Consider the following 27,153-nt stretch of genomic DNA (forward strand, 5'->3'; position numbering starts at 1 on the left):
TTGGTGGTTATATATTCCTCCTCACAGAGGAATGTGACTTTCTTTCCAATTATCTTTGCTTGGTATCTAGTCATTTGTACTTCATATAATTACCACAGAGGTTCATTGTTTCGTTGAAAGCTCTGCAAAGAGCTAGAAATTTTTTTTTGTCAAAAATGATGACATTGGCAGTGAACAGTAAAATGTAAACAAATCCCTTAAAATAAGGATGGACAGTGCAGTAAAACCATCAGGTTCACCTTGACTTATTTATATTGGATTTTGTGATTCCCAAATTTTACAGCGCAGGGCTCCCACTTGTTCTACTTTTCCTACTTTTTGATAAAATATCCTACTTTCTCAGTTTTGTCTTACTTTTCCACCAAATCCTATTAACAAAACTTGTGTAATTGATTTTAATTGAGGAAGGAATCATTGATATATTGCCAAATAATACAAATGTAGGAGATTGCAATTAATGATTCTGCCAAAGCATAAATTGCATCTTAAGGTTATTTTGGGGGGTGTATGTGGATCATTTGGTTTACTAATTTTTTGTTTGCTTAGTTTGAGGGTTTAGCAAGTAAAGTAGTCATTAAAAACTTCTGTCTGTATGGGAAAAATAATTTTGTATTTACTATTTCATGGTCTTGAACAGTAACTAACATTCAAAATTATTATGCACATTTTGTGTATAGCTGAAACAACAGTTTGAATAACAAAGCAGTTGGATACATAGGCCTATTCTAGGTTTGGTGATTCTGATGCTACTCAATAGCATTGTCTTCTGTATTTTTAAGTCATGCCGAGGCATAAACAATATTTACAATGCTCAGCAAAGAGCCAGAAATGAAAGTGCTTTGTTTGTCAAAAACTATTACACTGGCGTTGAACAGCAAAATGTAAACAAATCCCCGTAAAAAAAGGATGGACAACACAGTAAAACCATTCAGTTCACCTTGACTTATTTACATTGGACCTTTTAATTTACACATTTTGCACTGTGTTTTTGAAAGCTATCTCAAAAGAGCATCGTTCTTCAAAGACTAATATGTCTTCATAATTTGCTGTGCATTGTCGAAGAGAGTTGACAGACTGGACTGTGGAAGACTTCAGAAAAGAATGTAATTGTGAGGAGATGTAAATGTGTATTGTGAGGAGATGTAAATGTGTATTGTGAGGAGATGTAAATGTATATTGTGAGGAGATGTAAATGTGTATTGTGAGGAGAGAGAGAAACAGGGCTCCCACTCGTCCTACTTTTCCTACTTTTCGGTAAAATGTCCTACTTTTGTCCTACTTTCTCAGTTTTGTCCTACTTTTTAGTTTTTGTCCTACTTTTCCTACCTTTTTACAAAATCCTATCGACAAAATTTGTGTAATTGATTTTAATTGAGCAGGAAATCATTGATATATTGCCAAATATTACAAATGTTGAAGAATGCAATTAATGATTCTCCCAAAGCAGAAATTTTATCATTTTTAAGGTTATTTGAGGGGGGGGGGGTGTATGTGAACCATTTGGTTGGTTAATTTTTCATTTGCTTAGTTTGAGGGTTCAACAAGTATAGTAGTCATTAAAAACTTGTCTGGGTGGGAAAATAATTTTGTATTTATTACTTCATGGTCTTGGACATTAACATTCACCATTCAAAATTATGGTGCAAATAGGTGAAACAACAGTTTGCATTTCAAAGAAATTGGATACATAGGCCTATTCTAGGTTTGGTGATTCTGATGCTACCCAATAGTATTCAGTTGTCCTCTGTATTTTTAAGGCATGAAGAGGCATAAACAATATTTACAATGCTCAGCAAAGAGCTAGAAATGGAAGTGCTTCATTTGTCAACACTGGCATTGAACAGTAAAATGTGAAAAAATCTCTTTAAAAAATTATGGACAACACAGTAAAACTAACTGGTTCACCTTGCCTTAATTATAATAAGGTAATCTTGTAATCTACACATTTTGCACACTGTGCTTTTGAAAGTGGTCTCGAAGGAGAGTCATTCTTAAAAAACGTACGTCTTCAAAATTTGCTGTGCATTGTCGAAGAGAAGAAGAGTCCAAAAAAGAATGCAATATAATTATATGAGGAAAAACCAGCAAAGAATTATCTGTGGTTGCTAGTACATTGTTTTGGCCAAAAATTGGTTTTGTAACCAAGTCATTTATCATTTTGCTTTGGCTTGAGTCAATCTTATAGGAAACTTAAATAGTGCTATGAAAATAAAAGAAAGTTAATTGGAAATTAAATTTTTTTTTTTTAAGGATTTTTTTCCATTATACTATGATTATGTTGTCTAAGGGGGTTACCCTCCCCCATCCTACTTTTTAGTCCTGCGTTTTCCTACTTTTTCTCATTTTTTGAGTGGGAGCCCTGGAGAAAAAAATTATTTGTGATTGCTAGTAGTTTTTTGGCCAAAAATATTTTTTGTTTCCAAGTCATTTTGATTTGGCTTGAGTCAATCTTATAGGATACAGAAATAGTGCTGATTTTTTTTTTAATTTTTTAAAAATAAAAAAATGATAAATTTTGAGGTAGTAAAAACTAACCTATATAGTTTTTATTGATTAATTAGTCCTATTTTTTCCTACCTTTTTTAATTTTTTGAGTGGGAGCCCTGACTGTGCTTTTGGAAGTGGTCTCAAAGATCTGGCAGTCTTAAAAAAAAGACTTACATGTGTCTTCATAATTGGGGGCGCGGTAGCCCGGTCGATAAGATGCTCGCCTAAAGTACCAAAGGATGTTTAGAGGTGTCGCGAGTTCGATACCCAGTTCGTCCTTGTCAGAAAAATTTCCTGACACAGGGGTACAACAAAAAAACGGCGACTTGATCGCAGCAAAAATTGCTACCGCAGGGAGTCCCCCATCGAGGAGTTAGCTCACCAACCTCTCGATGAGTATGAAAAACAAGCTGGCCGTTCGGAATCGGCAATAAATTGTAGGTCCCGGTCTAATTAGCCCTCGTGTGCAGAAAATGACCGTGGTGCGACAAAAATGATCAAATGATGTCTTCATAATTGGCTGTGTATCGTGAAAAAAAGTTGACAGACTGGACTTTGGAAGACTCCTGAAAAAAAAAAAGAATGTAATATAGAGGTATATTGTAAGGAAAGAGAAAAGAATTATATGTGGTTGCTAGTAGACTGTTTTCACACAAAATTATTTTTTGTTATCAAGTCATTTTTGTCATTTTGCTTTGGCTTGAGTCAATCTTATAGATACTGAAATAGTGCTATAAAGAAAATTTTTGGGGTTTTTCCCCATAAGGCTATAATTATGTTCTCTTAAGAGGGGGTACTCCTTCCTACTTTTTTTCAAATTTTTTGAGTGGAAACCCTGCATATTAATACATCATTATATCATGATGTAAGGTTGATGGTGTATCATGATTTAAAATTTTCAATATTTTATTTATTTATTTACTCATCTCAACAAGCTGAGCCCAATTACAGAGATGGGAAACACATGGACATAAGAATACGAAAAATACAAGTAATGAAAATTAATAGAAAAGCAAATAATAATAATAATTTAGAATTTACACGTTAAAAATAAAATCGTCAACAAACAAAATACAAAAATATATATGTGCAACAGAAGCACACATTAAGAATTCAATATGAGGAAGACAAAACGTCCAAAATAAAGAATGGAAAACCTAAAGTAGATGAGAAAACAAGAAAATATATACAAATTCATATAGCACCTAGTAGAACATGGAATCCTTGCGAAAAATATCTGGGAATTCACCTGTTTTATAATTTTTGCATGCTCGCATGAGGTGGATCCACTGACCAATCAATATTGGGTATATTAAAATCATCAATGATCATAAGCTCGTGCATTTTCGAAACAGGGAATGTTTCTTTAACAGCTTGAAAGAATTCGATGTAATCAGCACTTACAGATTTAGGTGGAAAATAAACATTGCAAATAGTGACTATGTGATGATCGGAAGGTCTAACCCGAATGCACATAAATTCTGCGGAACTACACCATGTAGCCAGTTCAGTGCTTTGCAGGTTTTTATTAACAGCAATTAGAACGTCACCACCTTTACATGCGGTTGGATGAACATAACAATCTCGTCGATAAATTACATATCTGCAATCAAATAGCTCTGAATCACACACACTATCAGTCAACCACGTTTTCGTTAAACAAATAACGTTATAATCATCGGCCAAGAGAGTATTATAAAACTCATGTGACTTCGATCTCAGTCCATTCACATTTTGGTCGTACATTCTAATACCATTGCCATTGGACTTATTGCATCATGCATTCATTTGAGCTGTCTGATCAATCCTTACATTTTGCGTTTCCGGGTTTGCTTGAACATTTGTGAGCTTACGCCTGGGCGTGTAAAATCGTCATACCACAACACCCACTGGCCAGAAAGAACTGTCTGTCAGTAACTTTGTGCCGACATCAGCAGGCACAGCTATCCTGAAAGATGCATATGGAGCCGCCTCCGAGCTCAGACGCTCACAATCATTAACCAAAATATCTCAGAACTCATGAAGTTCTTCACATCGTCAGCTGAAGTGCTTTTCTCGCATCTTCCCAGATAGATTAGTGTATCCCTAGGGACCACCGCACCTGCAGACAGAAGACAACTTTCTTCCCGAGCGCCCTTCAGTAAATTTCTTCTACAATGTTTTGTGGTCACTTCGGTGAATGGGGCACCATCATCATCATCATCAACACCAGCTCCAGTCATGGTGTTGGTTGTGACGTTTGCCGATGACGAATCCTGCTTAGCCTGAGGTGATTCAATTGATACGATGGAGCATTGCACAGACTTGTTCACTCCCTTCCAGGGAATAGTTGGCACAGTTGCCGTTTCTTTCTCACGAGTGGTGACGGTGGAAATTGCTAAAGCTACATCATTCTTTGTTGGGGATGTTTGCCTATTCTTCATGACTGGACATTTTTCCTTGAAAAATACGTCCAGAAGCTGTATAGAGCCCAGCATTTCACACACCATGGCCTTGGCACCTTCACACATGGTCGTGTCCATGTTGTGACGTGAACAGTGTGCTTGATGAACATAATCACTTATTTTTAAACAGAGAAACAACACGTGTGTTCATATTCATCGACGCCATTGGCGACTTTTGTCCAGTCCTATTGTGCAGGCATAGCTCTGTGGTCTGGGAATTGTCCAAATACATTCCCATCCAACTAGCACAGTGGTAGTTGGTGTCTGTGGTTTTCCAACTTTGATGCCTAATGCAGGGCTCGGCACGGGTCACTTTTTTCACTAAAAGTCACTTTTTTAGAAACTGGTCACTTTTATTACGTATTTTCAGGCCCAGGTCACTTTTTCCACTTTTTTAGCAAAAAAACCTCGGTCTCGCGCGCTTTTCTGCTGTCAGTGTTTTTCTTTTCTTCAAGGAGGAACTTTACCTGTTCAATATCGTTAATTTTCTCCCTCCCTTCATTGAACTACGATCGAAGGCATCTTATCTTCCCGGGAGCATACCGTGTGACGTCAGCATAACTTGATTTCAAGGCGCTTGGAAAAAGTAAGCTCCTTGGTTAAAGAATCGTCATTTTATGGAAAAGCCGGTCGGAAAAAAAACTAGCATAAAAGGCGTACTTACAACAAAGAATTTTTCCCCCCCTATACTACCATTCTTTCTTATTTCCCCACGTGCTCACTCGTTCTTTCATTTTCATATTTTAAAACTGATCCTTTATTTTATTTGTTTTAAAAAGTTTTAGTCCTAAGGGCCAAATTCCTTTCTCTGAGCATCGAGCAAGTTACATTTGTTGTTTGTTCTATCGTTACTTTTGTTAATTTTTTTAAATGTTATTTGAAATGACGATTAGAGAGCCCGTGCAGAAACTAACTTACGCGCAGCGGGAGAATACCAAAGCGCGTATTAAAGACGCGTATTATTAATACGCTTTGGAGAATACTCTTGTAGCTGGCTAAGGTTAAAGAAGCTCGCATGTATTTTGAATTTACTTAAAATAAAAAAAAAATCATCCGATTGAAAATCGCGATCTATCGACAAATAAAATTCGTACTATTTTTCTAACTGGATTTAAATCTCAGCACGAAACCGTACCCCCAAATTTGATCGAAAGGAGAACTATTTATGAAAAGATCACAGAATCCTGCAATTCAACATTTAGTTTAACACAAGGGTTTCCAAATCAGATGAAAATTTGTCATCAGGCTGATAAAAACTCAGTTAACGTGCATGCGAGCCGTAACTGAAGGCGGATTTAACGATGGGCACACCGAGCGCGCCTTTGGCCCCTACTTCACATTTTTTTCCTAATTTAAAGGGCCTAATATTAATTTTTTTTATGCCCGGGCCGTAACTTAATTTAGAGCATCTTCACGATACTGATTGTTGACTTAATATTGTTGGATTGTTTTCCCTTTTTTTTCTCTCTATGCACGTGCGGGAACCGGTTGTTCCGACGCTGTATGCAAATCGGCTGCGGCGTACCCTCACGGGAGCACGGATATATAGACTGGTTTTTTCTCTATAGGTGAGATGTCTGTTTTTTCCGCATGGATGTATGTCGGGATTCGATTTGTTTCTCTCTTTTGATTGCCGGCCGTATTTTTGATGAACGAAAATGATCGTTTTTTTGTTTTTGCAACTTTTATGATAAAAGAGTTCAAAATGAACTTCTGATCATTGTTTTTCTTCAGCTCAGTCGGTACGCTCTGCCCCACAAGAAATATCGACATCTTGCGCGCCATTCTTGATGTGTAAAAAAATCTTATTTTTAGACCTCGGAAGTTATTAAAACGTTTGTCTCGAGTCTGTTATGACCGCAATAGGAGAGGGCGGGGGTCTGGTTCCACGGGTGTTGAACGAGGAAAGGTGCCGAGTTTACTCATTTTCTGTTAAAAAGAGTGGATACCGGCCCCGAGCGATAGTAAATTTTCGTTCGTACTTGCGACCCGGATTGCTACATACCGTGATCAGATCCAAAAGCGGGGGGGGGGGGCAATGCCTTGGACGGCGTTTTTGATGGAATGGTATATTTAAGAAAGGCAATAAAAATTCCTTTGCAAAATTATCGAATTTCACAGTCAAGGGGCAGTAAAATTACGTTTCCCCTCCAGAAAAAACAATTGTATTACGGCCATGGTAAATCGGGTGTCCCGGATGGGGACGAATTCACTATTTTAGTTCGTTGAAAGTTACGGGAGGAGTCAGCGCAGTGGCGTCGGAGCCGGGGGTGCTGTGGGTGCTCAAGCACCCACGATAATTTGTGGCACGCATCCGGGCACCCCCAGAATTGATTCAGAAATTAAAATTTCCGATATAAAACTAAAGACGAGCACCCACAGTTTCGAAACACTTCCGACGCCCTTGAGTCAGCGCTAACGTGGCGACTTGTTTTCGCGCTAAAATAGGTAGCCCTGACAGCAGCATCCATATACTCTATCAACCGCATTTATAAACCCCGTATGTTGTTGATTCGATTTTTCTGTTCATTTCATCCTAATTTTCCGTATTTCCCGATATATTTCTATCGATTTTCGCATATTGCCGCATATTAGGTTAATTCATATTATAAATTATATATTTTTTTGTAATTTTTTATGTGCCCTTTGTCAGCCATCTTGAATTGACTACCGCAAAACGGCGATTCCTTGGCGCGAAAAAAAGTCGCCACGTTGGTGCTTACAAGGTTCATGGGAAATTTACCGGGGAAGGCCGCTGAGTCTCTTTTTCTGTTAAAAATTACGGGGGGAGGCCAAAATTATACTGTTTCCAGGGGTAGGAACACTGCGCCAAAATTAACATCTTGCGCCATCCTGCTCCAATAGTGTTTTCGTATTTTTCTGCGCCAAATAGCTAATTTTGCTTCGTATGTCCAGAATTTCTTAAAGGACGCCAAAAATTTTTTGCTCCTGCTTACCGTGAAACGATTCTTTCTAAGAGCGTGTTTTATATATATATTCCACTGTACGCCTTATTTAAACTGTCGGCCTTTCCATCGTGAAACCCCGATTGTGCAACTGAAGATAGTTTGCAATTGTCTTTCAGCTTTAAAGTGCAAATGCGAGTCAGTTGCCGTTTAAAAAAAGTCGCCACTGGAAGCAGCAGAAATTACTGTAGTCGATCGTCATTGCGTCAAATCCAGATGTTTCGTGAAAAAAATTTCCATTCTGGAAGTAAAAAGTGTGTTTTCGCCGAATTACGAATGTTAATTTAGAAACTTTGCCGAATAACGAGTGTCAGATCGTTAATCTCGCCAAATAATGCGTACTTAATCGCCAAACGTCGTGTTGATTCTTCCGAAATTCAACCCCCTTTTTGCAACAATTTCTTTCCGAGTATAAAAAACTTATAGAAAATTTTTTGCTCATTTGAAGTGCTGCTGTTCAAGACAGCAACTAGTGCCTAGACTTAAATAGACTGGTGTGAAAAATTTTATGACAGCCTCTCTTTCAAACGATGTGTCAAAAACCTGAAACACCAAAAACAAAAAACAAGCTGATGAAAAGATTTTTGATAACAAAAGACAGTGCAGTTTTATTTTGAAAAGGGATGAGGGTTAACGAAAATATTCTTGCTAATTTCCCTGCTCCAATAAATATCTGCTCCAAATCCTATATTTTGCTGCTCCAAAACTGATCCGAATCCTATATTTTGCTGTTCCAAATCCTGAATTTGCTGCTCCGAATCCTGAATTTTGCTGCTTCAAAGCTGCTCCGAAATGGACTTTGTCACTTTCCACCCCTGTGTTTCTGGGTAAAGGAGTAAATGTGTTTTTTTTTGCAGGGGTGTATGTTGTGTGTAAAAAAAGGGAAAATATATATTTTTACAAATTTTTCTCTCGAAAAGCAAACAATTTCAAAACTGGTTTATTTTCTCCCTCACCCAAGGACAGTATTATTTTGGTGCCCCGCCTGTAAAATAGTACTCGCCCACTTTTCCCAGTCCAGCCATAGGTGGAGATACTTTAAGGTCTTAGGGGTGTGGCACGATGACAATTGATATACATCATATATATCTTTGACGTATCAATAAATATTGGTTTTGCCGGAGATGCCCTGGACCTCCCCCTTTCATGGGGGGGGGGGACCCGAAGATCTTACGTTGCTTTTATATATACACATCAGTAGGCTCTGCCATTGACGCTGGGTGGATTGCCCTCCCTCAACATATAATAATTAAAATAATTTTATTCAATTTAATAATTTTATTCAATTTAATAATTTAAATATTTTATTCAATTAAATAATTTATAATTCAGTAATTTAAGTAATTTTTTAATTTAATAATTTAAAATGTTAAAAATTTAATTTTATGGTTTTTAATCATTAAGTAAATTTCTTAAAATTTGTTGGAACATATTATACAAACCTAGGTATGTAAATCAAATTTGTACTAGTTAAAAAACGTTTGAGTACATTTTGTATACTGTCATTCATAGCATAATATGAATGAAAAATCCACTGGAATGTAGATGGGACAAATTCTCTCATCAAATTTTGTGTTATTTCACTTTTTTCCCTTCTTTGAAAGGGAAAAATTTTTCCCGCTTTGAAGTTTTTCCTGCTTAAATTGATTTTAAGATGGGTTGTGGAAAGTAACATGGGGGAAGGCATTGCTGCTGTTACTTAAAAAGGATGTAATATAGTTATTCTCTCACACATAGTTGTTGATAAATTTGATAAGTTATTCAAAACTTTTCTGGTTAGCAGAATGCGTTTGAGTTTGATTTAATTATTTCACGCTATTATGTAAAAAAAGCAATTTCAATGAGTTCTATTGAAATGCAAAGTTAAAACTAAATTCAATTTCAATTCATTCAATTTGGTAATAAAAATTCATTGTCCATTTGGTCTCTCTCTCTAAAAATATTTTGGTCACTTTTAAACATTTCGATCACTATTTGGTCACTTTTTCAAACATTTTGGTCACTATTTTCACTAATTTTGAGGCCATGATCCGTGCTGACCCCTGCTAATGCAATCCGTCTCAGTTTTGGAAAAATCTTTGTCACAGTAAGTAACAGACCTTACAATACTTGCATTTCATTCAGAAAAATAATTGCCAAAATCAATGTTTTTTTATCTGGGCTAAGACAAAGGTTACACTCACTCTCTCAGCCCACACCTATCTTTAAATATAAACATGCAAAAAATATTTTGGTCATCCCAGATTTGGGAGGTTTTACTGTAATTAATTACAAGCCAACTCTGAATTTAATGCTATTTGCATTGCTTCCACTGGTAGAGAAAATTTTTTGTTCTAAAACTTTCAAAGAGTTCACCAAAAGAAAATTTTTGTTATCTGAAAATGTAAATAGTTTTAATTCCATGATATTTTTCATAAATTTTATAGTTTCTTGAATTTCATTATATGTGTGTGTGCTTATTTATTTTTATTTTTTTTGTAGCTATCCCAAAGCGTAATGTTGGGGATGTTCATTCATCTGGAGCCAAGACCTTACCTAGAGGAATAACATTTTGTCCTCATGTTTCATCTCATGAGATCGAAGACTCAAATGATGTATATGGTCTATATGCAGATTTGATGAATGTACAAGATTATGAAAAAGATAGTCAAGAGAAATTATATGAGCGTTTAAATCATAGTGATCCAGAGCTTGTTCATTTTCATCTAAGTACACTGGATAGAAGGTAGATTTTAAATTATATTTCTCAAAAAAAAAAAACATTGTGTTCAAAATTAAAAGAGTAAACTCATTTTTTATGAATTTCATGAAAAATGCCGTACAGAATTTAACAGAATTTCGTATTGATACAGAGTATGAGACAGAAAGAAATTTATACCATATAAATTGAAGGTATGCATTCACAAGTGTGAGTAATGCTCATGGATACAAGATTATCTGTATCCATGTTCCTACATAAGATACATATTGAGGTACTGAAAGGGGCAAAGAATATATCTAAAGAGGAAAATAAGAAAATAGTTTATAAATTTCATGATTTATTACTAGTTGAGAGTAAATAATGGTTGTAATTTTCTTAATTAGATGTAAAATTGGTAAAAAGTTAAAAAAATTAATTCTGTAATTAATATTGAAATACACTATATTATATTTAAATTTGATTGTCAGTATCATAGCAATAATAATCTTCCAATAACCAGTTTTTAATATTTATTTAAATAATAAATTACATATTGAAATTCAATATATCAATCATTTAAAATTACCAATTTTAATTTCAATTAAAAACACCAATCTTATTTATAATTGTGATGAATTTTGAGAAAATTGATATTTGACCAAAACACATTAGCTGAATATTCTGCCTAATCACTATTTGTCCCATCCCTAATAGTGAGTCATAATTGGTTTGGGGACAACTGGCAAGTCCTTACCATAACCATTCCTCCACTAAAAGAATTTTTACCTCCTTGATGATTTTCTAAGGTGGATGGCAGTTCACGATTGCATTACAAAATTCATCCTATACACATTTGATCGAGTTCAGGTTCTGGCTATCCAATCCATCATCCAAATATTTGCACTTTGAAGATTCACTAGGTTAGTTTTATGGCTTTATGTAGATGAGTTGTGTTGTCCACAAAAAAGTAACTTGGTGCCAACTGTACCCCTGAAGTGAATATCAAGCATTGGACTCTAATATTTCTTTTCTATACCTCTGAGTAGTCAGAACGCTTCAGTTAAACACATGGAGTGGTATGCTGTCATCCAGCATTGTTCCTGCCCAGACCATCACAACTCTGCTTAGTTGTTCTTTCCCTTATGTTGGATATTTTTGATGTGTAACATAATGATTGTCACTGTACACTACAGCTTGGTGGTACCTGGTACTGAAAGATGTATTCACATGAATAAGAGATCTGTTTCGTAAATACCACTAACATTTATCTGCACTGTATACTTTCTGCGAAATAATTGTTTAAAGTATGGCCTATTCTCATTTCAATATAGAAGGTCTGGTGTTCTCAAACTTCGGAGAGAAAAGTAAATTAACCCCATTATATCTTTCAATGAGATTGAGATGATTTTTGATTTTTTTTTTCTCAGCCAATGTATGAAGGAAAGGCTTTTTTTTTGGTTAATTATGCCGAGGTGAACTCTGAAAGAAAAGTCTGCTAGTCTCCGCCGAGATTTGAACCCAGTCTTGCAATCTGAGCAAGCAAACTATCCATACACACCACAGGAGACATGGCCATTCCTTCCTTATTTATGCTCTGTAGCCCAGTGTGCTGAAGCGGAGGCACAGTAGCCTCCTTAACTTTAGCAAGATCAAGATGATTTTTCATTTTTTTTCCCCCTCAGCCCATTGTATGAAGGAAAGATTTTCTCTTGAAAAAGATAGAAAAAAGACTGAATAGTATAAAAAGTAGAACTTTTTTCAAGAAAAAGTTCTTCCTTCATACATTGCGCTGAGAAAATTAAAAAATCATCTCGTTCTCACTACTGCTGCCACCTGGGGGCCATTTGCTGAAGTTAAGGATCAACAGAGGGGCTCTACAGCACATAAATAAGGAGGGAATCATCATGTCTCCCATGTTGTATATGGATAGTGTATTTTTGCCCGCTTTGCAAGGACTGGGCTCGATTTCTGGCTGAGACTAGTGGACTTACCTTTAAGAGTTCACCTCTGCATGGTATCCAAAAAAGTCTTATCTTATTAACTTCTGTTTACATCATGTACTTCTTGAGATATTGAGTATATAAAATGTAATTAATTTTTTTAAGATAGAATGTTATGTCTGCAAACCAATTTATTGACATGAACTTTAGTTCTAATCAAGGATAGCGAATGTTAAACAAAATGCTAGTAACACAAAACAAATAAAACTCATTAAAGAAAAAAAATTAACACTACTTATGCTAGAAAATTTCAGCTGTAGTAGTGAAGTGTGTTATCCTTTCTTCTGGATGCAACACTGGTATGATACTACTGTATATTGCAATCATGTTGAGGATAAGTTTTTCTACTCACCATCTCATCTCGTTCGTGATTTTCTCACATTAGTGGATAGATTCCGCTGTTCCTAGCACAGTATATCTATAGTGCGATGTATTCTATACTGTTTATATATATGTGTCCCAGAAGAGAAATATTCTATATTTATCTATTTAATACAACAGTATGCAGAATTGCCAACTTCTACAGATTGTCCATAGTTTCTATGGATGACCGCACTCAACTATGAAGCTACGAGAAATACTGTCAATACTAGGAAATTTTTTCTGCTGATATATATTTTTTTCAAAAAAAAAATTCAGGTCTTAGTTTTTTGCAATATTTTATTTATTTTTTAAATTCATTGATATTTACAGGCTAGCTATAGCGTATATTATATTATTTATAATAATAAATAGTAAATATATTTATAATAATAAATAATAATAGTATATTATTTATAATAGTGAGAGAGAGACAAGAGGGACTGAACCCTTGGGCGTGTCAGACTCAACATGAAGGAATTGATGTGTCATTGGCCATTAAAAGTGTTTGAACAGAATATTTGAGCTAAATTTTAAAAAAATACGGTGACAAGCTCGTAATGCAGTTGTTGCCCTAAAATGCAGAGAGCAGATAATCTTCAAATCAGCCAATCCAATCAATTCTTTGAGGCATTCGAGAATTTTCTGGAATCTGGAAAATTTAATGTCATGCTTGAAAATACAGGTATTCCTGACATGTTGGTCTTCCTTGCTATTTCCAGGCCTGCTGGCTAATATGGGGGAATAGGGTACCAAGAAAAAACTTTGGGATTTGATTGATGGAAATAATCTTTCCCAAAATTTAGAATTTGAGTCAAAATGAAAACATGATATAATTAATATCGTGTGACATATAAATGAAAAATTTGGGCATTAAAATGTGTAGTGATGAACTGGGACCAAACCTGAACATTGTCTAAATGTGAAAGTTGTATAAATCAGGTTCCACTGACTAAGTTTTGAAACAATAAACTTGCATTCTACTATGATGCAGATTCCAGAACAGAGGAATAATGTAAGAGATGACCACTTATGCATCATGCATGCATCTATAATTTGAGGTCAAGGACTTTATAAAACTTCTAAACCCCCCCTCCCCCTGAACATTAAATAATTTCAACCACATGTTTACTACATTCAATAAGTTCTGGAACTTATTTTGTTATGGAAGAATGAGTACAGATAGAACCTGTTTATTTGGAGTTTTCTTTGAATTAACTACCCTGTGCAATTATGCATTTTTGCCATCGTTCACACAAAGATGTAAATGCAGATTTCAAGCCTCTGTTTGTCACGTCTTTCAGTGCGTTTGTTGATAAACCTCTTCAGAACTTCATAATCATTGCCCTTTAAGCCAATTCTTTATCCAAGGGAAAGATTCCCTTCATCTCGCCTTCATGTGGGGCAAGATCGGGGTAATAAGCTGGGTGTGGAAGTATCAGAATGTGATGTTTAACAGGTAATCTGACACCAGGCAGGTGGTCAGTATCTGTAAGCTACTACATTCACAATAATGTAGTAGCTTACAGGTCTCTCCCGGTGTCAGATTACCTGTCGAAACATGAAATTTCAATACTTCCACTACCAGCTTATTCCCCTGATCTTTCCTTGTGTGACTTTTACTTTTTTTTTTCAAATAAAAAATTTACTTACGGAGGTAGGGATCCACAGGTTTTGAAGAGGTGCAGTGAGCAACGACAAAAGCAGTGGAAAATGTGACAAAAAGAGGGTTGCAATACTTATTTACATCTTCGTATGAATGATGGTAAACACACAAAATTGCACAGGGCAGGGTGTTTCATTCAGAAAACACCAAATAAACAGGTTCTGTGCAGGTTCCCTGTACTCATTCTCCCTTAATAAAATAAGTTCCTGAACTTTTCGAACGTAGTGGTATACATAATGTTTCATGGAAAATTAGATTATTCATATATGAGTAGAGACTAGTTAAATGCAGAAGAGTATTTAGTGAAAATCCTATATAACAATTTTACTCTCTGGTCACAATGCACTTTCATAGTGCTAACATATTCCACCTATAACCATAACCTCCTTTACAACAATATGTTTTTCCAGTCCCTTGAATATTATTATATAGGCATTTTACTTTACTTATATTTTTCTGCCTCAAAATATAATATTACTTCCATATTATTCAGGTAATGTTATTTTTACTTGGCTTTTTTGTAATAAAGTGTGTGTTTATTTCACATAAATGTAGAGTGCAACAGAAGTCAGGCAGACCTAGATCATGGGATCTTTCTGCAATGGCTGTATCTGAAGATTCAGACTCATCGGCTGCTTATGATACAGCTTCAACTGCAACTTCTACAGCAACTACTGAAATCAGTGTTCCTTCCCCCGAGTCTTCTGTTGCTGAAGGTACTCAATCACCCATACACCTCATACATGATTCATTTTCTGCTCCTGCAGCCCAGATTACTCTAGGAAGAACTGTTTTCAAATCTGTTCATAAAACAATTGTAGATTCTTCACCTAAAACTGTACTCATGTTGACTGGTGGTTGTGGATACGTCAACTGGAGAAGACCTGAAAAAGATTTCAAGTCCAGCATCGATTCACATGTTATGATATGGGAAGTAAAACTTTGAGAGTACATTTTTTTGTAAATATGCAAGAATTATACGAGTAAATAAATAATGAAATTCTTTTTTTATGTATGATATTTGGAGCTTTTATATTTGTCATCTTTCTAAATAGAAATTGTATGTTACATGTTTTTGTAAATAATTATAGATTTCATTGCTTTATTGAGTTCAATCTTTTGCATAATGAGAAAAAAACTGATTTTCTGTTTCTGTTATTAGTTCCTTTCTTTTTTATCTGTTGTCCATTAAACTATTGTTATGCAGTTGTGTGGAGCTTTCTCAAATCAACTTTCATTATACTTTGTTTTATGGAATAAATTCATGGTATGCTTGGAAGTTTCAATTTTATTATTCCATCTATATAAAGGTTTGTGTGCAGTGAAAAAAAAATTTAAACAATAATCTGTTTCTGTGAAATATCATTATGCAAGTTTTACTTATGAGGAAAGTATCAGAAATATTGAAATTTGCCTAATATTATAAATACTACGAGTTGAACTCTATGAAGCATAAATGGTTTTTTCAATAAAAAAAAGGAAGAAATGCAGCTACATTTCATTTTATTACAGTTAAGTGTTGGAATTAGTATTTTTGGCATTCTACACAATGCTGTAATTTTTTGTATCTTTTACTTTACTTTTTACAATACCAGTGTTTTTGTTTTAAAAACTGTGTGGTCATTAATATCTAAACACATAAGAACAGAAACTCTGTCATTGTGACCGTCTAGCACTTAATGAGTTAGTGGCCATTTCTTTTTCAAGTGTTTGGCGAGGGTAACTATTCCAATAGAAGCTTGAAGCAGGCAGCTATATCTTGTGATAATGTTGTTTCTGTAAATTAAATTCTGTTTTAAGTAACTATATGAAAAATCTGAAGTGACTGTCATTCTAACAAATAAATTAGTTTGATATATCTCATGATTTCCTATAAATTCTGAAATTGGTTATCTACCCCCTTCCCAGGGGTTTGTTTTTAAAAAAAAAAAAAACTCTTTGTACATAGTATCTCTGCAGCAGCAGATTTCAATGCTTCAAATAGAAACTGGACAAGTAATACTTGATTCTTGTTGCTGGAAATACAACATTTTGCTGAATGACGAACAATCAGTCCTGAATAAAATTGATAAGTTACAATATACCGTATTCACTCTATAATCTAATGTGCATTTTATTCCTTAGCCATAAAGTATAATCCAGTGTTTTGGACTCCCATTGAAGGTATTCGTCATTTATTTTAATGGGCCCCATGTCAACAAGGGGTCCAATTTCGGAGGGATGAAAATATGCATTAGATTTCAGTAAATGTATGTTTTTAAAAAATTCCTCATTTAACAGATTTTTCAGTCTGTCAACATAAAACAAATAGATTATTCAAATAATTGATACAATAATTCAGATTATCAAGACTGCTTGGCAGCTTAGTGGCTGGCCAATTAACCTTTGTTTTGAATACCAGTGAGAGGCACTTAAGCAAAGCTGTTTAAAATTCACTTTGATCTACAACTGATTATGAGATGAAGGTGCAAGTTTTAAATATTAAGATTATTAAAATTTGTGCAATCAATTTTTATTACTACAAGAAATTATGAAAGTTTTTTCCCCTTGGAATTCAATTGAGGTTTTTCTGGTTCTCAAAATCTTTGATATGAAATTGTTGAGTAAGTTGGAATTTGTGAAACGATTTGACATACTTACAATTATTGAATTTTTTTCTTCAAATGTCAAGTGTTTTTCAGTTATTAAATAAAAATGTGCGTTGTGTGAAATGTTGTTTCTAAGGAATAAAATTTCTCCCGCTAATCATTTTTCTAGAGATGACTTAAAAATCCCAGTGGCTTTTTAGCAAAAACTACAGTACTCTAAACAAAATTCAATTGACACGATGCAAAACTATTTATTCTATGCAGGGTAAAAGTAGTTTGCTTACAAGTATATCCAATAGAGAGCCTGACAATGCTCTTTACTTTGACTTCCTAGCATTTATGTGTTGAATCATCTTTTTTTCTTCATAATTTTCTTTCTCTCATGTTTTAAGCGTTGGTCAAATATTTGCTCACTAGTTGGTGCATTTTTGGCAAATATATACTACTTGTAACTTTCTAGTAAGTGGAGACACTCGTATTAAGGTATCACAGTGTTTCATTGTTTTAAAATCACAGGTTGACTATCAATAATGTGGTACCCTAACAATATTTAGTTTATGAAATTAACATTATATATAATTCAATATTATGTTTCTTGTATTATGAAATATTTACATATTTATTTTTTATTGTTACAGAGAATATGTAGTGTCATAGAGCAGCTTTTCCCCCACCCACTTCAAATATTGTTTGTGGGGATAAATTTTATACCAAATACTTCAACAATTTATGTGAAAATTTATTATATATCCATGTAATTTAATTTAGTCTGTACATTAATATTGCTTTCAAATATTTTCATGGTTATTTATAGAGTGCTTGTTTAAAATAACATGTTTAGTTAACTCGTTATTGGACCAATGAATTTTTGCATTTTTTGTAAGAATGTTATAGTATTTATATGTGTGTATTAAATGTATTTGTATTCCAAGGTTTCAATCAGCTTCATTTCTCATATTTTTCCTCACTTCAGAAAAAAAAAAATTAAATTTCAGTGAAGCAGTGAATTAACTGCACCAGTAAGTGAATTAACTGCTTCAGCAACTTAATCTCAATCAAGTGAATTTGCATAATGGTGGTAAATTACGTGTAAAGCCAGTTCAGCCGTCCAATCATGCCCCTAAATTATTCACACTTGTTTTATGGCATTAACTTTTACATTCCACGAATGATTCTATCAGTGATGAGATGAAGTTGAATTTTTTCATAGTGAAAATGTATTTTATGTACACCTATTTCTGAAAATGCTTATCTGTTTAATGACTTATTTCCGGGGTTCTCAAACTGTGCGCCGCCACCCTTTGTCAGGGGCGGCTGTAACAAAGGTTTTTCAAAGAGATCCTTTGTTAAATTGCTCCAGGGAGCTGCAGATAAGCGTTTATTAGGGGATGGGGTGCCACAAGTGAAAAAGGTTTGAGAATCCCTGAGTTATTTCATTTCATTCTTTTCAGAAAACTGTGTTTTTCTGGTTTTCATTTCATACTTAACAATGACAGTTCAAATTCATGTTTTTGTTTATTTGACATTTTGTAATGAATTTTACTTAGGTATATGGCAAGAAATACTTTTAATGATAGTTTTGATTGTCTATGGTTTGAAAAGAAATGTCTCATTATTAACTATGATAATGGAATTTATGTATCCTCAGGCATGTGTTTAACCAATTTACAATTAAATGTTGTGTAAAATATAGATAAGGTTTATTTTTGTTTGTTTGTGTTTCTTTTTTTTCTCAATTTATAAATGCTTGGTTTTGTTTATGAGCTAGTCATTTTGCAAAAATACTGCAGCAAATTGGTTTGATTTCTGTACAATACAGTTTTGTATCTAGCTTATCAGAATTCTAAAGACCTGTATGAAACATTTAGGTCTTTTATCCATATTATCTTTTTTGTTTCGACTCAATGCTAAACTTATGTATATGCATGCATTTAAAGTTTGTAATTTATAAATAATAATCAACAGAAAAAACTTTTTGTATATTTGTTTATGCCATAGAGAATTAGAAAGATTTTGTATTAATGCAAGAGGTTCATATTTGTATTACACGTTATAGATATATATCTTTTTGTCATATTTGTGTGCCATAGTTTGAATAAAATATTGTTTTTTCCCCTCTTTAAAACTATATAAAATTCATTATCTTTGAGAACTGATGGCATAATTGTGCATGTCCTTTTAAGTTGGGTGGTTTTAACCTTTTGCCCTCGTTTTGCACCCCTTGGGTCAATAGGATGAAGGCTATGAAAGTTATTGTTAGTATATTTTGTATCCTTTGTCATTTCTGTTACACGTTACTTTTCACATTAACTAAACTGCTAGTCTTCCTCTGTTTCCATCACACAGCTCAAATGCCAACTTAATATCCTCCCAATTACTTCCCGTAGATATATCGCTCACCTATCACTACTTTTCAAAATTATCCATGGCTATTTTAACATTGAAACTAACCACATTCTAATCAAATCTTTGAATTTTTCCAACAGACTCAATCATTCCCAAAAATTGAAACCTTTTTTTGCATCCACAGATTGCTTCAAATTCATTTTTCCTGTACAATTATTGATTGGAACAACCTTCCATCAAATTCTGTAGACTGTACTTCAATCTCTGATTTTGTATGTAGCATCAATCGCTTATGTCAAATCCCATCACTGCACCCTCCTGTATAGGCTTCGGCCAAACAATATTGTATAAATATAAATAAATTGTTTATATCAAATTACTCTTTCAGGTTAAAAATTACAGTTGTAAAAAATTACTCAATTTTCACTATCTTTTATAGCGTAAATAAGAGATAAGCTAGTTCCATTTGGTTTTATTGAGTTTTTTCATTTCTGCTTTATTAATGTGTGGCCCACAGCTCAGAATCCATTCTGAATTTATGAAGAAACTCTAGTGAAATATACACAGAATTATATGTATTTGAACTTGGATATTACAAGTTTGTGGTTGTTGCTAATTCTTCTCTGTGTTACTAGTGTAACTATTCTGCTAACTAGCAGCCAAGTCCATTTTAGGGTAGAATGAATAGAATTTACCTTCATAAACCAGCACACATAAAAAAATTATGAAACAGGTATATGTAATAACTTATTACATGCTGACTTTCAGCCAGAAAGTAGAGCAAGGACTTTGAAAAAATTTATTTACTGCTATGATTACCTAATATGAGAGAGCAGCAAGTCAGAATCACTTATCAAAGAGTTCTTATAAGGTATAAAAAAGTGTATGAGGTTCTTATAAATTATTTGGGGGGGGGGATGTGTGTCCCAATAGTTAACTAAAAGTAGATTTCAAGTTATATATTTTTTAGAACTCAACATTTTAAAGCTATTTCAGCCCATATTAATTTAGTTTGTCCATCTGAAAAACATGTGTAACTTCAAACACACATATTCTAATCCTTTATATTGAAGATAAGAAAATTGGTATTTCTTTCATCATATTGGGAAAAAAAGCTTGAAGGTTTATATAATGATCATTTGATGCAACATCCATATGTGGTGGCTTTGTTGTAACGTAACTAAAGAGCTGGAATATTGGCCTACTAGTCTTCAATGTTAATTTTCACTTCAAGAGGTTAATTTCTAAAGAGACACTCATTAAATGGTCTGGAATATTTTCAAAAGTTCACAAAGTAATGTTTGTTATAAGAAACAGAGAAATGAGAGATCCCCAACAATGTTTCTCATAGGCTTTGAAGGATGGAAAATGTTGGTATTTGTTTTGTGTCATAAATTAGGATTGAATTATTATATTAGTTAGATATACAGGGTGTTCGTAAACTGTTTAGAAAATATTGGAGGGTGATAGTATCCATCAAGACGAACAGCATTTACAATGGAACCCATGATCGCAATCCACTTAGATTGTCAGAAAAGTAAATTGTTCGTGTTGAAGTTTCAAAAGTGAAAATAAGATGCATAACAAAATCATAAGTTGCACAATCCCATGCAAATCAACGTAAGACTCTAAAGGAGATGCTCAAGGTGAAGGTGTTTAACCACTGTCTGATGCAAAGATGAATTTAGAAAAGAGAAAATTCAACATCTCTTGCAGGGAATTGAACTCATGTCCTCTCACTTTCCAGGTGAGCGCACTAAACTACAAAGCCAACAAATGTCTCAATCTTTCCTAACAGCTTGTGCACACTGAACGGACCCCAGAAAGTGAGAGGACATAGGTTCGATTCCTCACAAAGGCAGTTGAATTTTGTTTCCTAAATACATTTTCGCTTTAACCAGTTGTTAAAATCCTTCATATGAATAGCGAAAAGTGACATCACACACATATCCTAGAATGCTCAAGGTGATATCCAAAGACTGGCGCACCGTCTTACAGACTCCTGGTAAATGTGTCAAATCTGTGGGGGGATGTAGGTGATTTTTTTTTTTTTTTTGTGCGACCATAGGTTCCATTGTAAATATTTATTGTCCTGATAAGTACCATTACCCCTCCAATATTTTCTAAACAGTTTATGAACATACTGTATATATATAAGTAAATGCCATTAACTGAAGAGATTTGTGTGATCTATCCAGACAATAGTTATTGTTAGTCATTCTAGAATTTGAACTTTCACCTGAATAGCAAAGCTGATGACTAGCACAGTAAACATTCGACTGCCAGGTAGCTAAACTAAGTTTTTGTGGTAATAAATATTTAGTTGGAGAAAATATCAATTGCGCATGGATTGTTCTATCATTTTCAGAAACCTAACTAAAATTTTAACAGTAAGTTTTTTATTTTTATATTTAAAGTAAAACCTCTCTTCTACGGACACCAACGGGGCAAAAAAATTTGTAAAAGAGAGGTGACTGTTAATGAAGAGGTTTGAAATACATACTTTTATTACACGAGGGAAAAATATTATTTGGATGTAAAAGAGGGGTGTCTCCGTTAGGAAGAGCTTTATTGTACTATCATAGCCACAATTTTTTTTTTTGGGATGGGCTCTCTGACTAAACTGATATTGAATGCTATTAACCTGCAACTTTTTCCCTCACAGGTGAAAAAGGAGAAATTTACATCATCTTTGATGGAATTTTGGGTTTCACAACCCTTTTCCCATAATCCTTTTTTTTTTCCCCCTGTTGCCCAGTGAAGAATATAATGATTTTTATTCCCCATGTAAACAGGGCTTTTAATGACATTGTTGCCTACAAGTATACTTTTGCTAAGTATAGAATTTTAATGTGCACCTATATATAAGAAAAGGTAGGTAGCATTTTAAAAATATCTGATTTCATATAGAAAGGAATTCCTAAGATTTCTATCAATGGTCTTGCTTACTTAATTTGTATAGCCTAAATAGAAATTGAACTATTACTTGCTAATGACAACACAGCTCCTGACTTATCGATGTTTCAAAGCATCCGAAACAAAACCATTAATTTGAAAAAGGACATGAATCAAAAACTTTAACAACAATTTAATGTTTCTTTGTCGATAAAGGCTCAAATAGAAGGGAACTTCTATTTGTATTGGTGAAGGTCTGGCACAATGCTATTCCTAAAAATTAAAAGTTAATGAGAGAAAAAGTGTTACAGTTTAAACTTATTTTATATTGTAGATAAGTGTTTTTCAACTAGGGCCCTGTAAAACCCTGAAACATTGGTGGGGGTTTCATAAGAAACAGAAGTAATAGTAGCAAATATTAGATCCCCCACTTAGAATGACTTATTTTCAATGATCTCAGCATTTTTTTAAAAATTGATGTTTTTTTTTATTGGTTATATAATGTTTGCGTTTTCAAATTTAAGCTTTTTTTTAACCCAATTTTTCCTGTATTAAACATGTAAATATTAGTGAAGTACAAATAAATGCTTCTTATCAAATCTATACTGGGTGTCCTGTAAGTCTTAACTCAGCATTTACCTCATCAACCGTTTGCTGTATAGAGGAATGATTCCATTTAAAAAATGCTTAAAATACGCTAAACAAATCCCCTTGTTCTAGTTTTTGAGAATGAAAATACAGTGTGTCACACAAAAAAATAAATTTTTATATGGACAACCTGCACCCAATTAGAAAGTTGTTGCAAAAATTTCCATGTTTCTAAGTGTAATATCAGCTGAGATATTTGAATTCAAAAATTGAAGAAAAGTTGGGGAAGATCAGCGTAAACTAACAGGCAACTCTTCTTTCCTTCATTTATGCTGCCCTTTTCCCACCTTTATTCCGATTTTTGAATTCAAATATCTTGGCAAATATTGCACTTAGAAACATGGAATTCTTTCTTGATCGCCCCAGAAGAAACAGGCAACTTTCTAATTGGGTTATTTAGGGCAGGTTGTCCATATTTATATGGACAACTTGCCCTAAATAACCCAAAAAATTTAGATTTTTTTATTTTGTTACACAATGCAGTTTCACTCTCAAAACTAGTACAGGGTGATTTTTGAGCAAATATATATTTCAAGCATTTTCTAAATTGAAACCATTCCTCTATGACAAACAGTTGATGATATAAAGGCCAAGTTAGGACCGACAGGACACCCTGTATAACATACTGTTTATAAATAAATAATAAAACTGGTATTGTAAAAGTTATGTCTAATGATTCTTGAGATTTCCTGTTTACAGCGTTTTCACTAATAACATTTTGTAATGGCAGTTTCTAAAATAATAACATGATCCTCACGCATTCCCAAGGGATCAGCATGATCCATCCAGGGAATTTTTTAGTGTTAGTAGACATCCATGCCTGAACCGGGACTCGAACCCAGACCTGCACAGTAAGAGGCTAGCTCCCTAACCACTCGACTGCTAGGCGGCAAATTGAAAAAGCATTATAAATATGGTCCACTGTAGCTCTGTTAGTGTTCTACAGAACTTTTTTTAGAGTAAAGACTGGAACATGAAATTTCATTTCAAGGGTCAAAATGGTAAAAAAATGCTCTTCTAGATAATTATTTCATTTTGAGAAATGAAATTTTCAAAATTATATCCTTTTCAGTGACTAGTATTTATTAAATGAATTATACATATCTCATATTTTTGAAAATTAGGTGTACAGTTAGTAGATGCTATTAAGCAATGCCATTTACAATGACTGTAAAGGCATTTATATTTTATTTTTACCCAATTGAGCATGAGCATAAAAACTTTGATTATATCCCATGTGTGTGTTCCATTGGATTTATGTCTGGTGGCCAATCCATTCTTCAAAATACTGCCAATACCAATCTTACATAAATTCGTTTTTTTTTACTTGGTATATTATGGTCTTGGAAAATTCCATGGCATATTTTGTTGGTTCTCTCAGTGTTACTCGCCTATTAGTACAAGAAATTCTGGTTAGACTAGTCGGTCATCAAGAATACAAGGTTGGCTACTGCGCGGTCCATGATGTATAACAATGCTGTCCTGGAAACATTCTCAATACATAAATGGCACAGTGGACAGAGAATATTTGTATTTTTGCAGACAACTAAAGGAACAGATTATTTCATTCATGCGTTTAAAACACTTATGCAAACAATGACACCTGTTTTAGACTAAATGGCGATTCATATGATATAAACATGATTGTTTTCTTTGAAATTTCTACCTAGAAATAAATTTGAGAGGAAGGAAACAAATCCTTTATACAAACACACACACACACAGCTTCTTGATGATTAAAGTTACCTACCACATCTTGTTAGTGATACCTAATAATTCGACAAGTCTACAACTTGTAATTGAGCTTTATTTTTTACTTTTCTTCAATATTTAGATTCCTTATTCACTAGTGTTACAATACATTGAGTATGTATACTTTACTGCAGATAGACCAAAAGTTATTGTTGAGGACTTCTTTTTTGTCATAAAAGGATGGATACAGGCTTTCTCATTTACCTTATATGTGTACCTTTTACTTAATTTTTTTTCACTGTTATACGAGTTTTCTATGGATTCAAGATTTTATACATGTATTTTTCTAGAGTAAATAAAAAATGCAATATGCATTTGTTTTTTATGTTTTCTTTTTATTATGAAAGAGTTCAGTAACTTCACCTCAGCTAGATACTGTGTTTATACATTATGGACATCATTTACTAATTACATACCTTCTTTCAAGTTTCTTTTCATGATCAAATTATTGTTTTGTAGGTTAATATAAAATTCTGTTGATACAACATATTTTTGTGGTTTCTTCGAATTCCTCTGAACAAGGGGAGGGGGGTTTGACTCTTGTATTATTATTACATACAGCCTGATGATTTATATCAACTTGCAATATTGCTACAGAAAAATTGTTTTGAAAGAAACAGCTGACAACACATTTCATAGTCATACAAGTGGGTTTTGCATCAATGTATGAGGTCTTGCATATAACAGTGGAATCTCTATGCATCAAATTTTTCTATGTAACAAAATTTTTATCAAAATGCTCATGTTCTCATTACTGTAATCTACAGAATTATGTCTACATAACCAATTTTTTTTAAATTGTGGGTGTCTACTAACACAGGGAGGTCACGGAAGTCCCAAAAAAGTCACAAAATTTGAGTGAAGGGCACAGATTTTTTTGATTCTCCAGAGATCTTTTTTTTCAATATTTTCCCTAAAATCTAAGCTTTGGAGAATCTGTGGCATTCAATATTTCTTTTCTTCTCTCAGGTTTTATTCATTCTTTTTTTTTTTCCCTGGAGGGATGGATGGGTGAGTAACAACAGAAAAGAACAATGCAAATATGTAACCATCCTACATTCGGGCAGACATTATATGGGTGGGGCAGAAAAGCTATTTAGACTGGATGAACAAAAAAGAAGTTATCTTTCTTTGTCCAGACTTCAACATCTGTAATATTTCCCCTAATAAAGCAGTGTTCTCAGGATTATGTGATAATTCCTAGAGGAGTAGGGGGAACCTCTTGGGAACAATATTGGTTTTCCGTAGAAAGGACATGATCTACCCCCCACAACGTAGAGCAGGGCTGTTGGATCTTTGGCAGGTCCACAAGCCAGAGTTTTCACTGGGGGGCTCTGTAGTAAATTTATAGCATGAAGAAACAGTGATGGTGATTGTCCCAGGCCTTAGGGCTGCAGCCCTGTCAGCCCCATCCTTGTAGGGGACAGGTAAAAAGGCACCAATTTTTTCCCCCTGCAAAAGAATTTTTTTAAAAATTATCCATTTTTTTATTTTGATTGCATCGATGTTTACCGAATAGCTATAGCTAACGACGAAATCATACAATATACACATGCAGCAGAACGAGAGAGTTCAAGAGAAGACAGACATCAGACTTGTTCGCCATTAATTTTGTTGCAACCTAACTTTTAGGCCGAATTTAAAAGAGTACCACAGTGTTTCCAAAAGTGTGCCTTTCTTCAGGCGCGAGCACTGCCTGTACCCATCATCAAAAGAAGAGCACTGTTACGTCATGTTTGACATACAAATGCATGATGATTGTAATAATCGAAATGCAATTGGCACAAGGTGTTTAGAGGGAACGTTGATCAAGTGCTCGTAAGCTACGGATTGAAGATGCCTGATCTGGATGGACAACGTAAGCATGACGATAGAGCAAATAACAAGCGTCTAATATTGGACTTTGAAAAATGTGAATAGGAAAAGAAATATGTGATATCCGTCCTTCGAAAGGGCCCTTGGTTGGTCTAGTGTAGTGTTCCTCAACCACTGGGCCCTGGCATCCACCAAACTGGGCCGTGAGTGGTTTATTGCTTCATTTTTACCCATTTGTTTCCCATTAATTTTGTGTATGCCCAGGCCTTCCAATCAAGAAAAAGAAATCAACCATGTCGCTGGATTCCAAAGGCTGAGAAACACTGGGCTAGGGTCCCCTAAGCTGAGATCTTTGGCGGGCTCAGGCCACATTTTTCACGGGGCCCCTTATAGTGAATTTATAGTGTGAAGAAACAAAAATGAGAATTATCTCATTTAGAGTCCCGGCCTGGACCAGCCCTCTACTGTGCTTCCCTCCAAATTAGAAAATCGGCTAGACTATGTTT

The 27,153-nt window shown here is 34.3% G+C and overlaps 1 protein-coding gene across 3 annotated transcripts in view; it reads left to right on the top strand.

Annotated features, from left to right (window-relative positions):
• Positions 1-25,118, top strand: part of LOC149085540 (rho guanine nucleotide exchange factor 10-like protein) — a 98,535-nt gene extending 73,417 nt beyond the window's left edge. For all 3 annotated transcript variants that reach the window (XM_089233606.1, XM_089233608.1, XM_089233607.1), the window contains 2 exons: positions 10,379-10,622; positions 15,159-25,118. In XM_089233606.1, coding sequence (XP_089089732.1) covers positions 10,379-10,622; positions 15,159-15,549 — 635 coding nt within the window. In that variant the 3' untranslated portion in view covers positions 15,550-25,118. The remainder of the gene's footprint in view (positions 1-10,378; positions 10,623-15,158) is intronic.
• Positions 25,119-27,153: the final 2,035 nt, after the last annotated feature.

Source organism: Pholcus phalangioides, unplaced genomic scaffold (assembly GCF_987345545.1).
Source record: "Pholcus phalangioides strain wild (caught in Gottingen) unplaced genomic scaffold, Ppha-v1.0 ptg000007l_1, whole genome shotgun sequence".
Taxonomy (NCBI): domain Eukaryota; kingdom Metazoa; phylum Arthropoda; class Arachnida; order Araneae; family Pholcidae; genus Pholcus; species Pholcus phalangioides.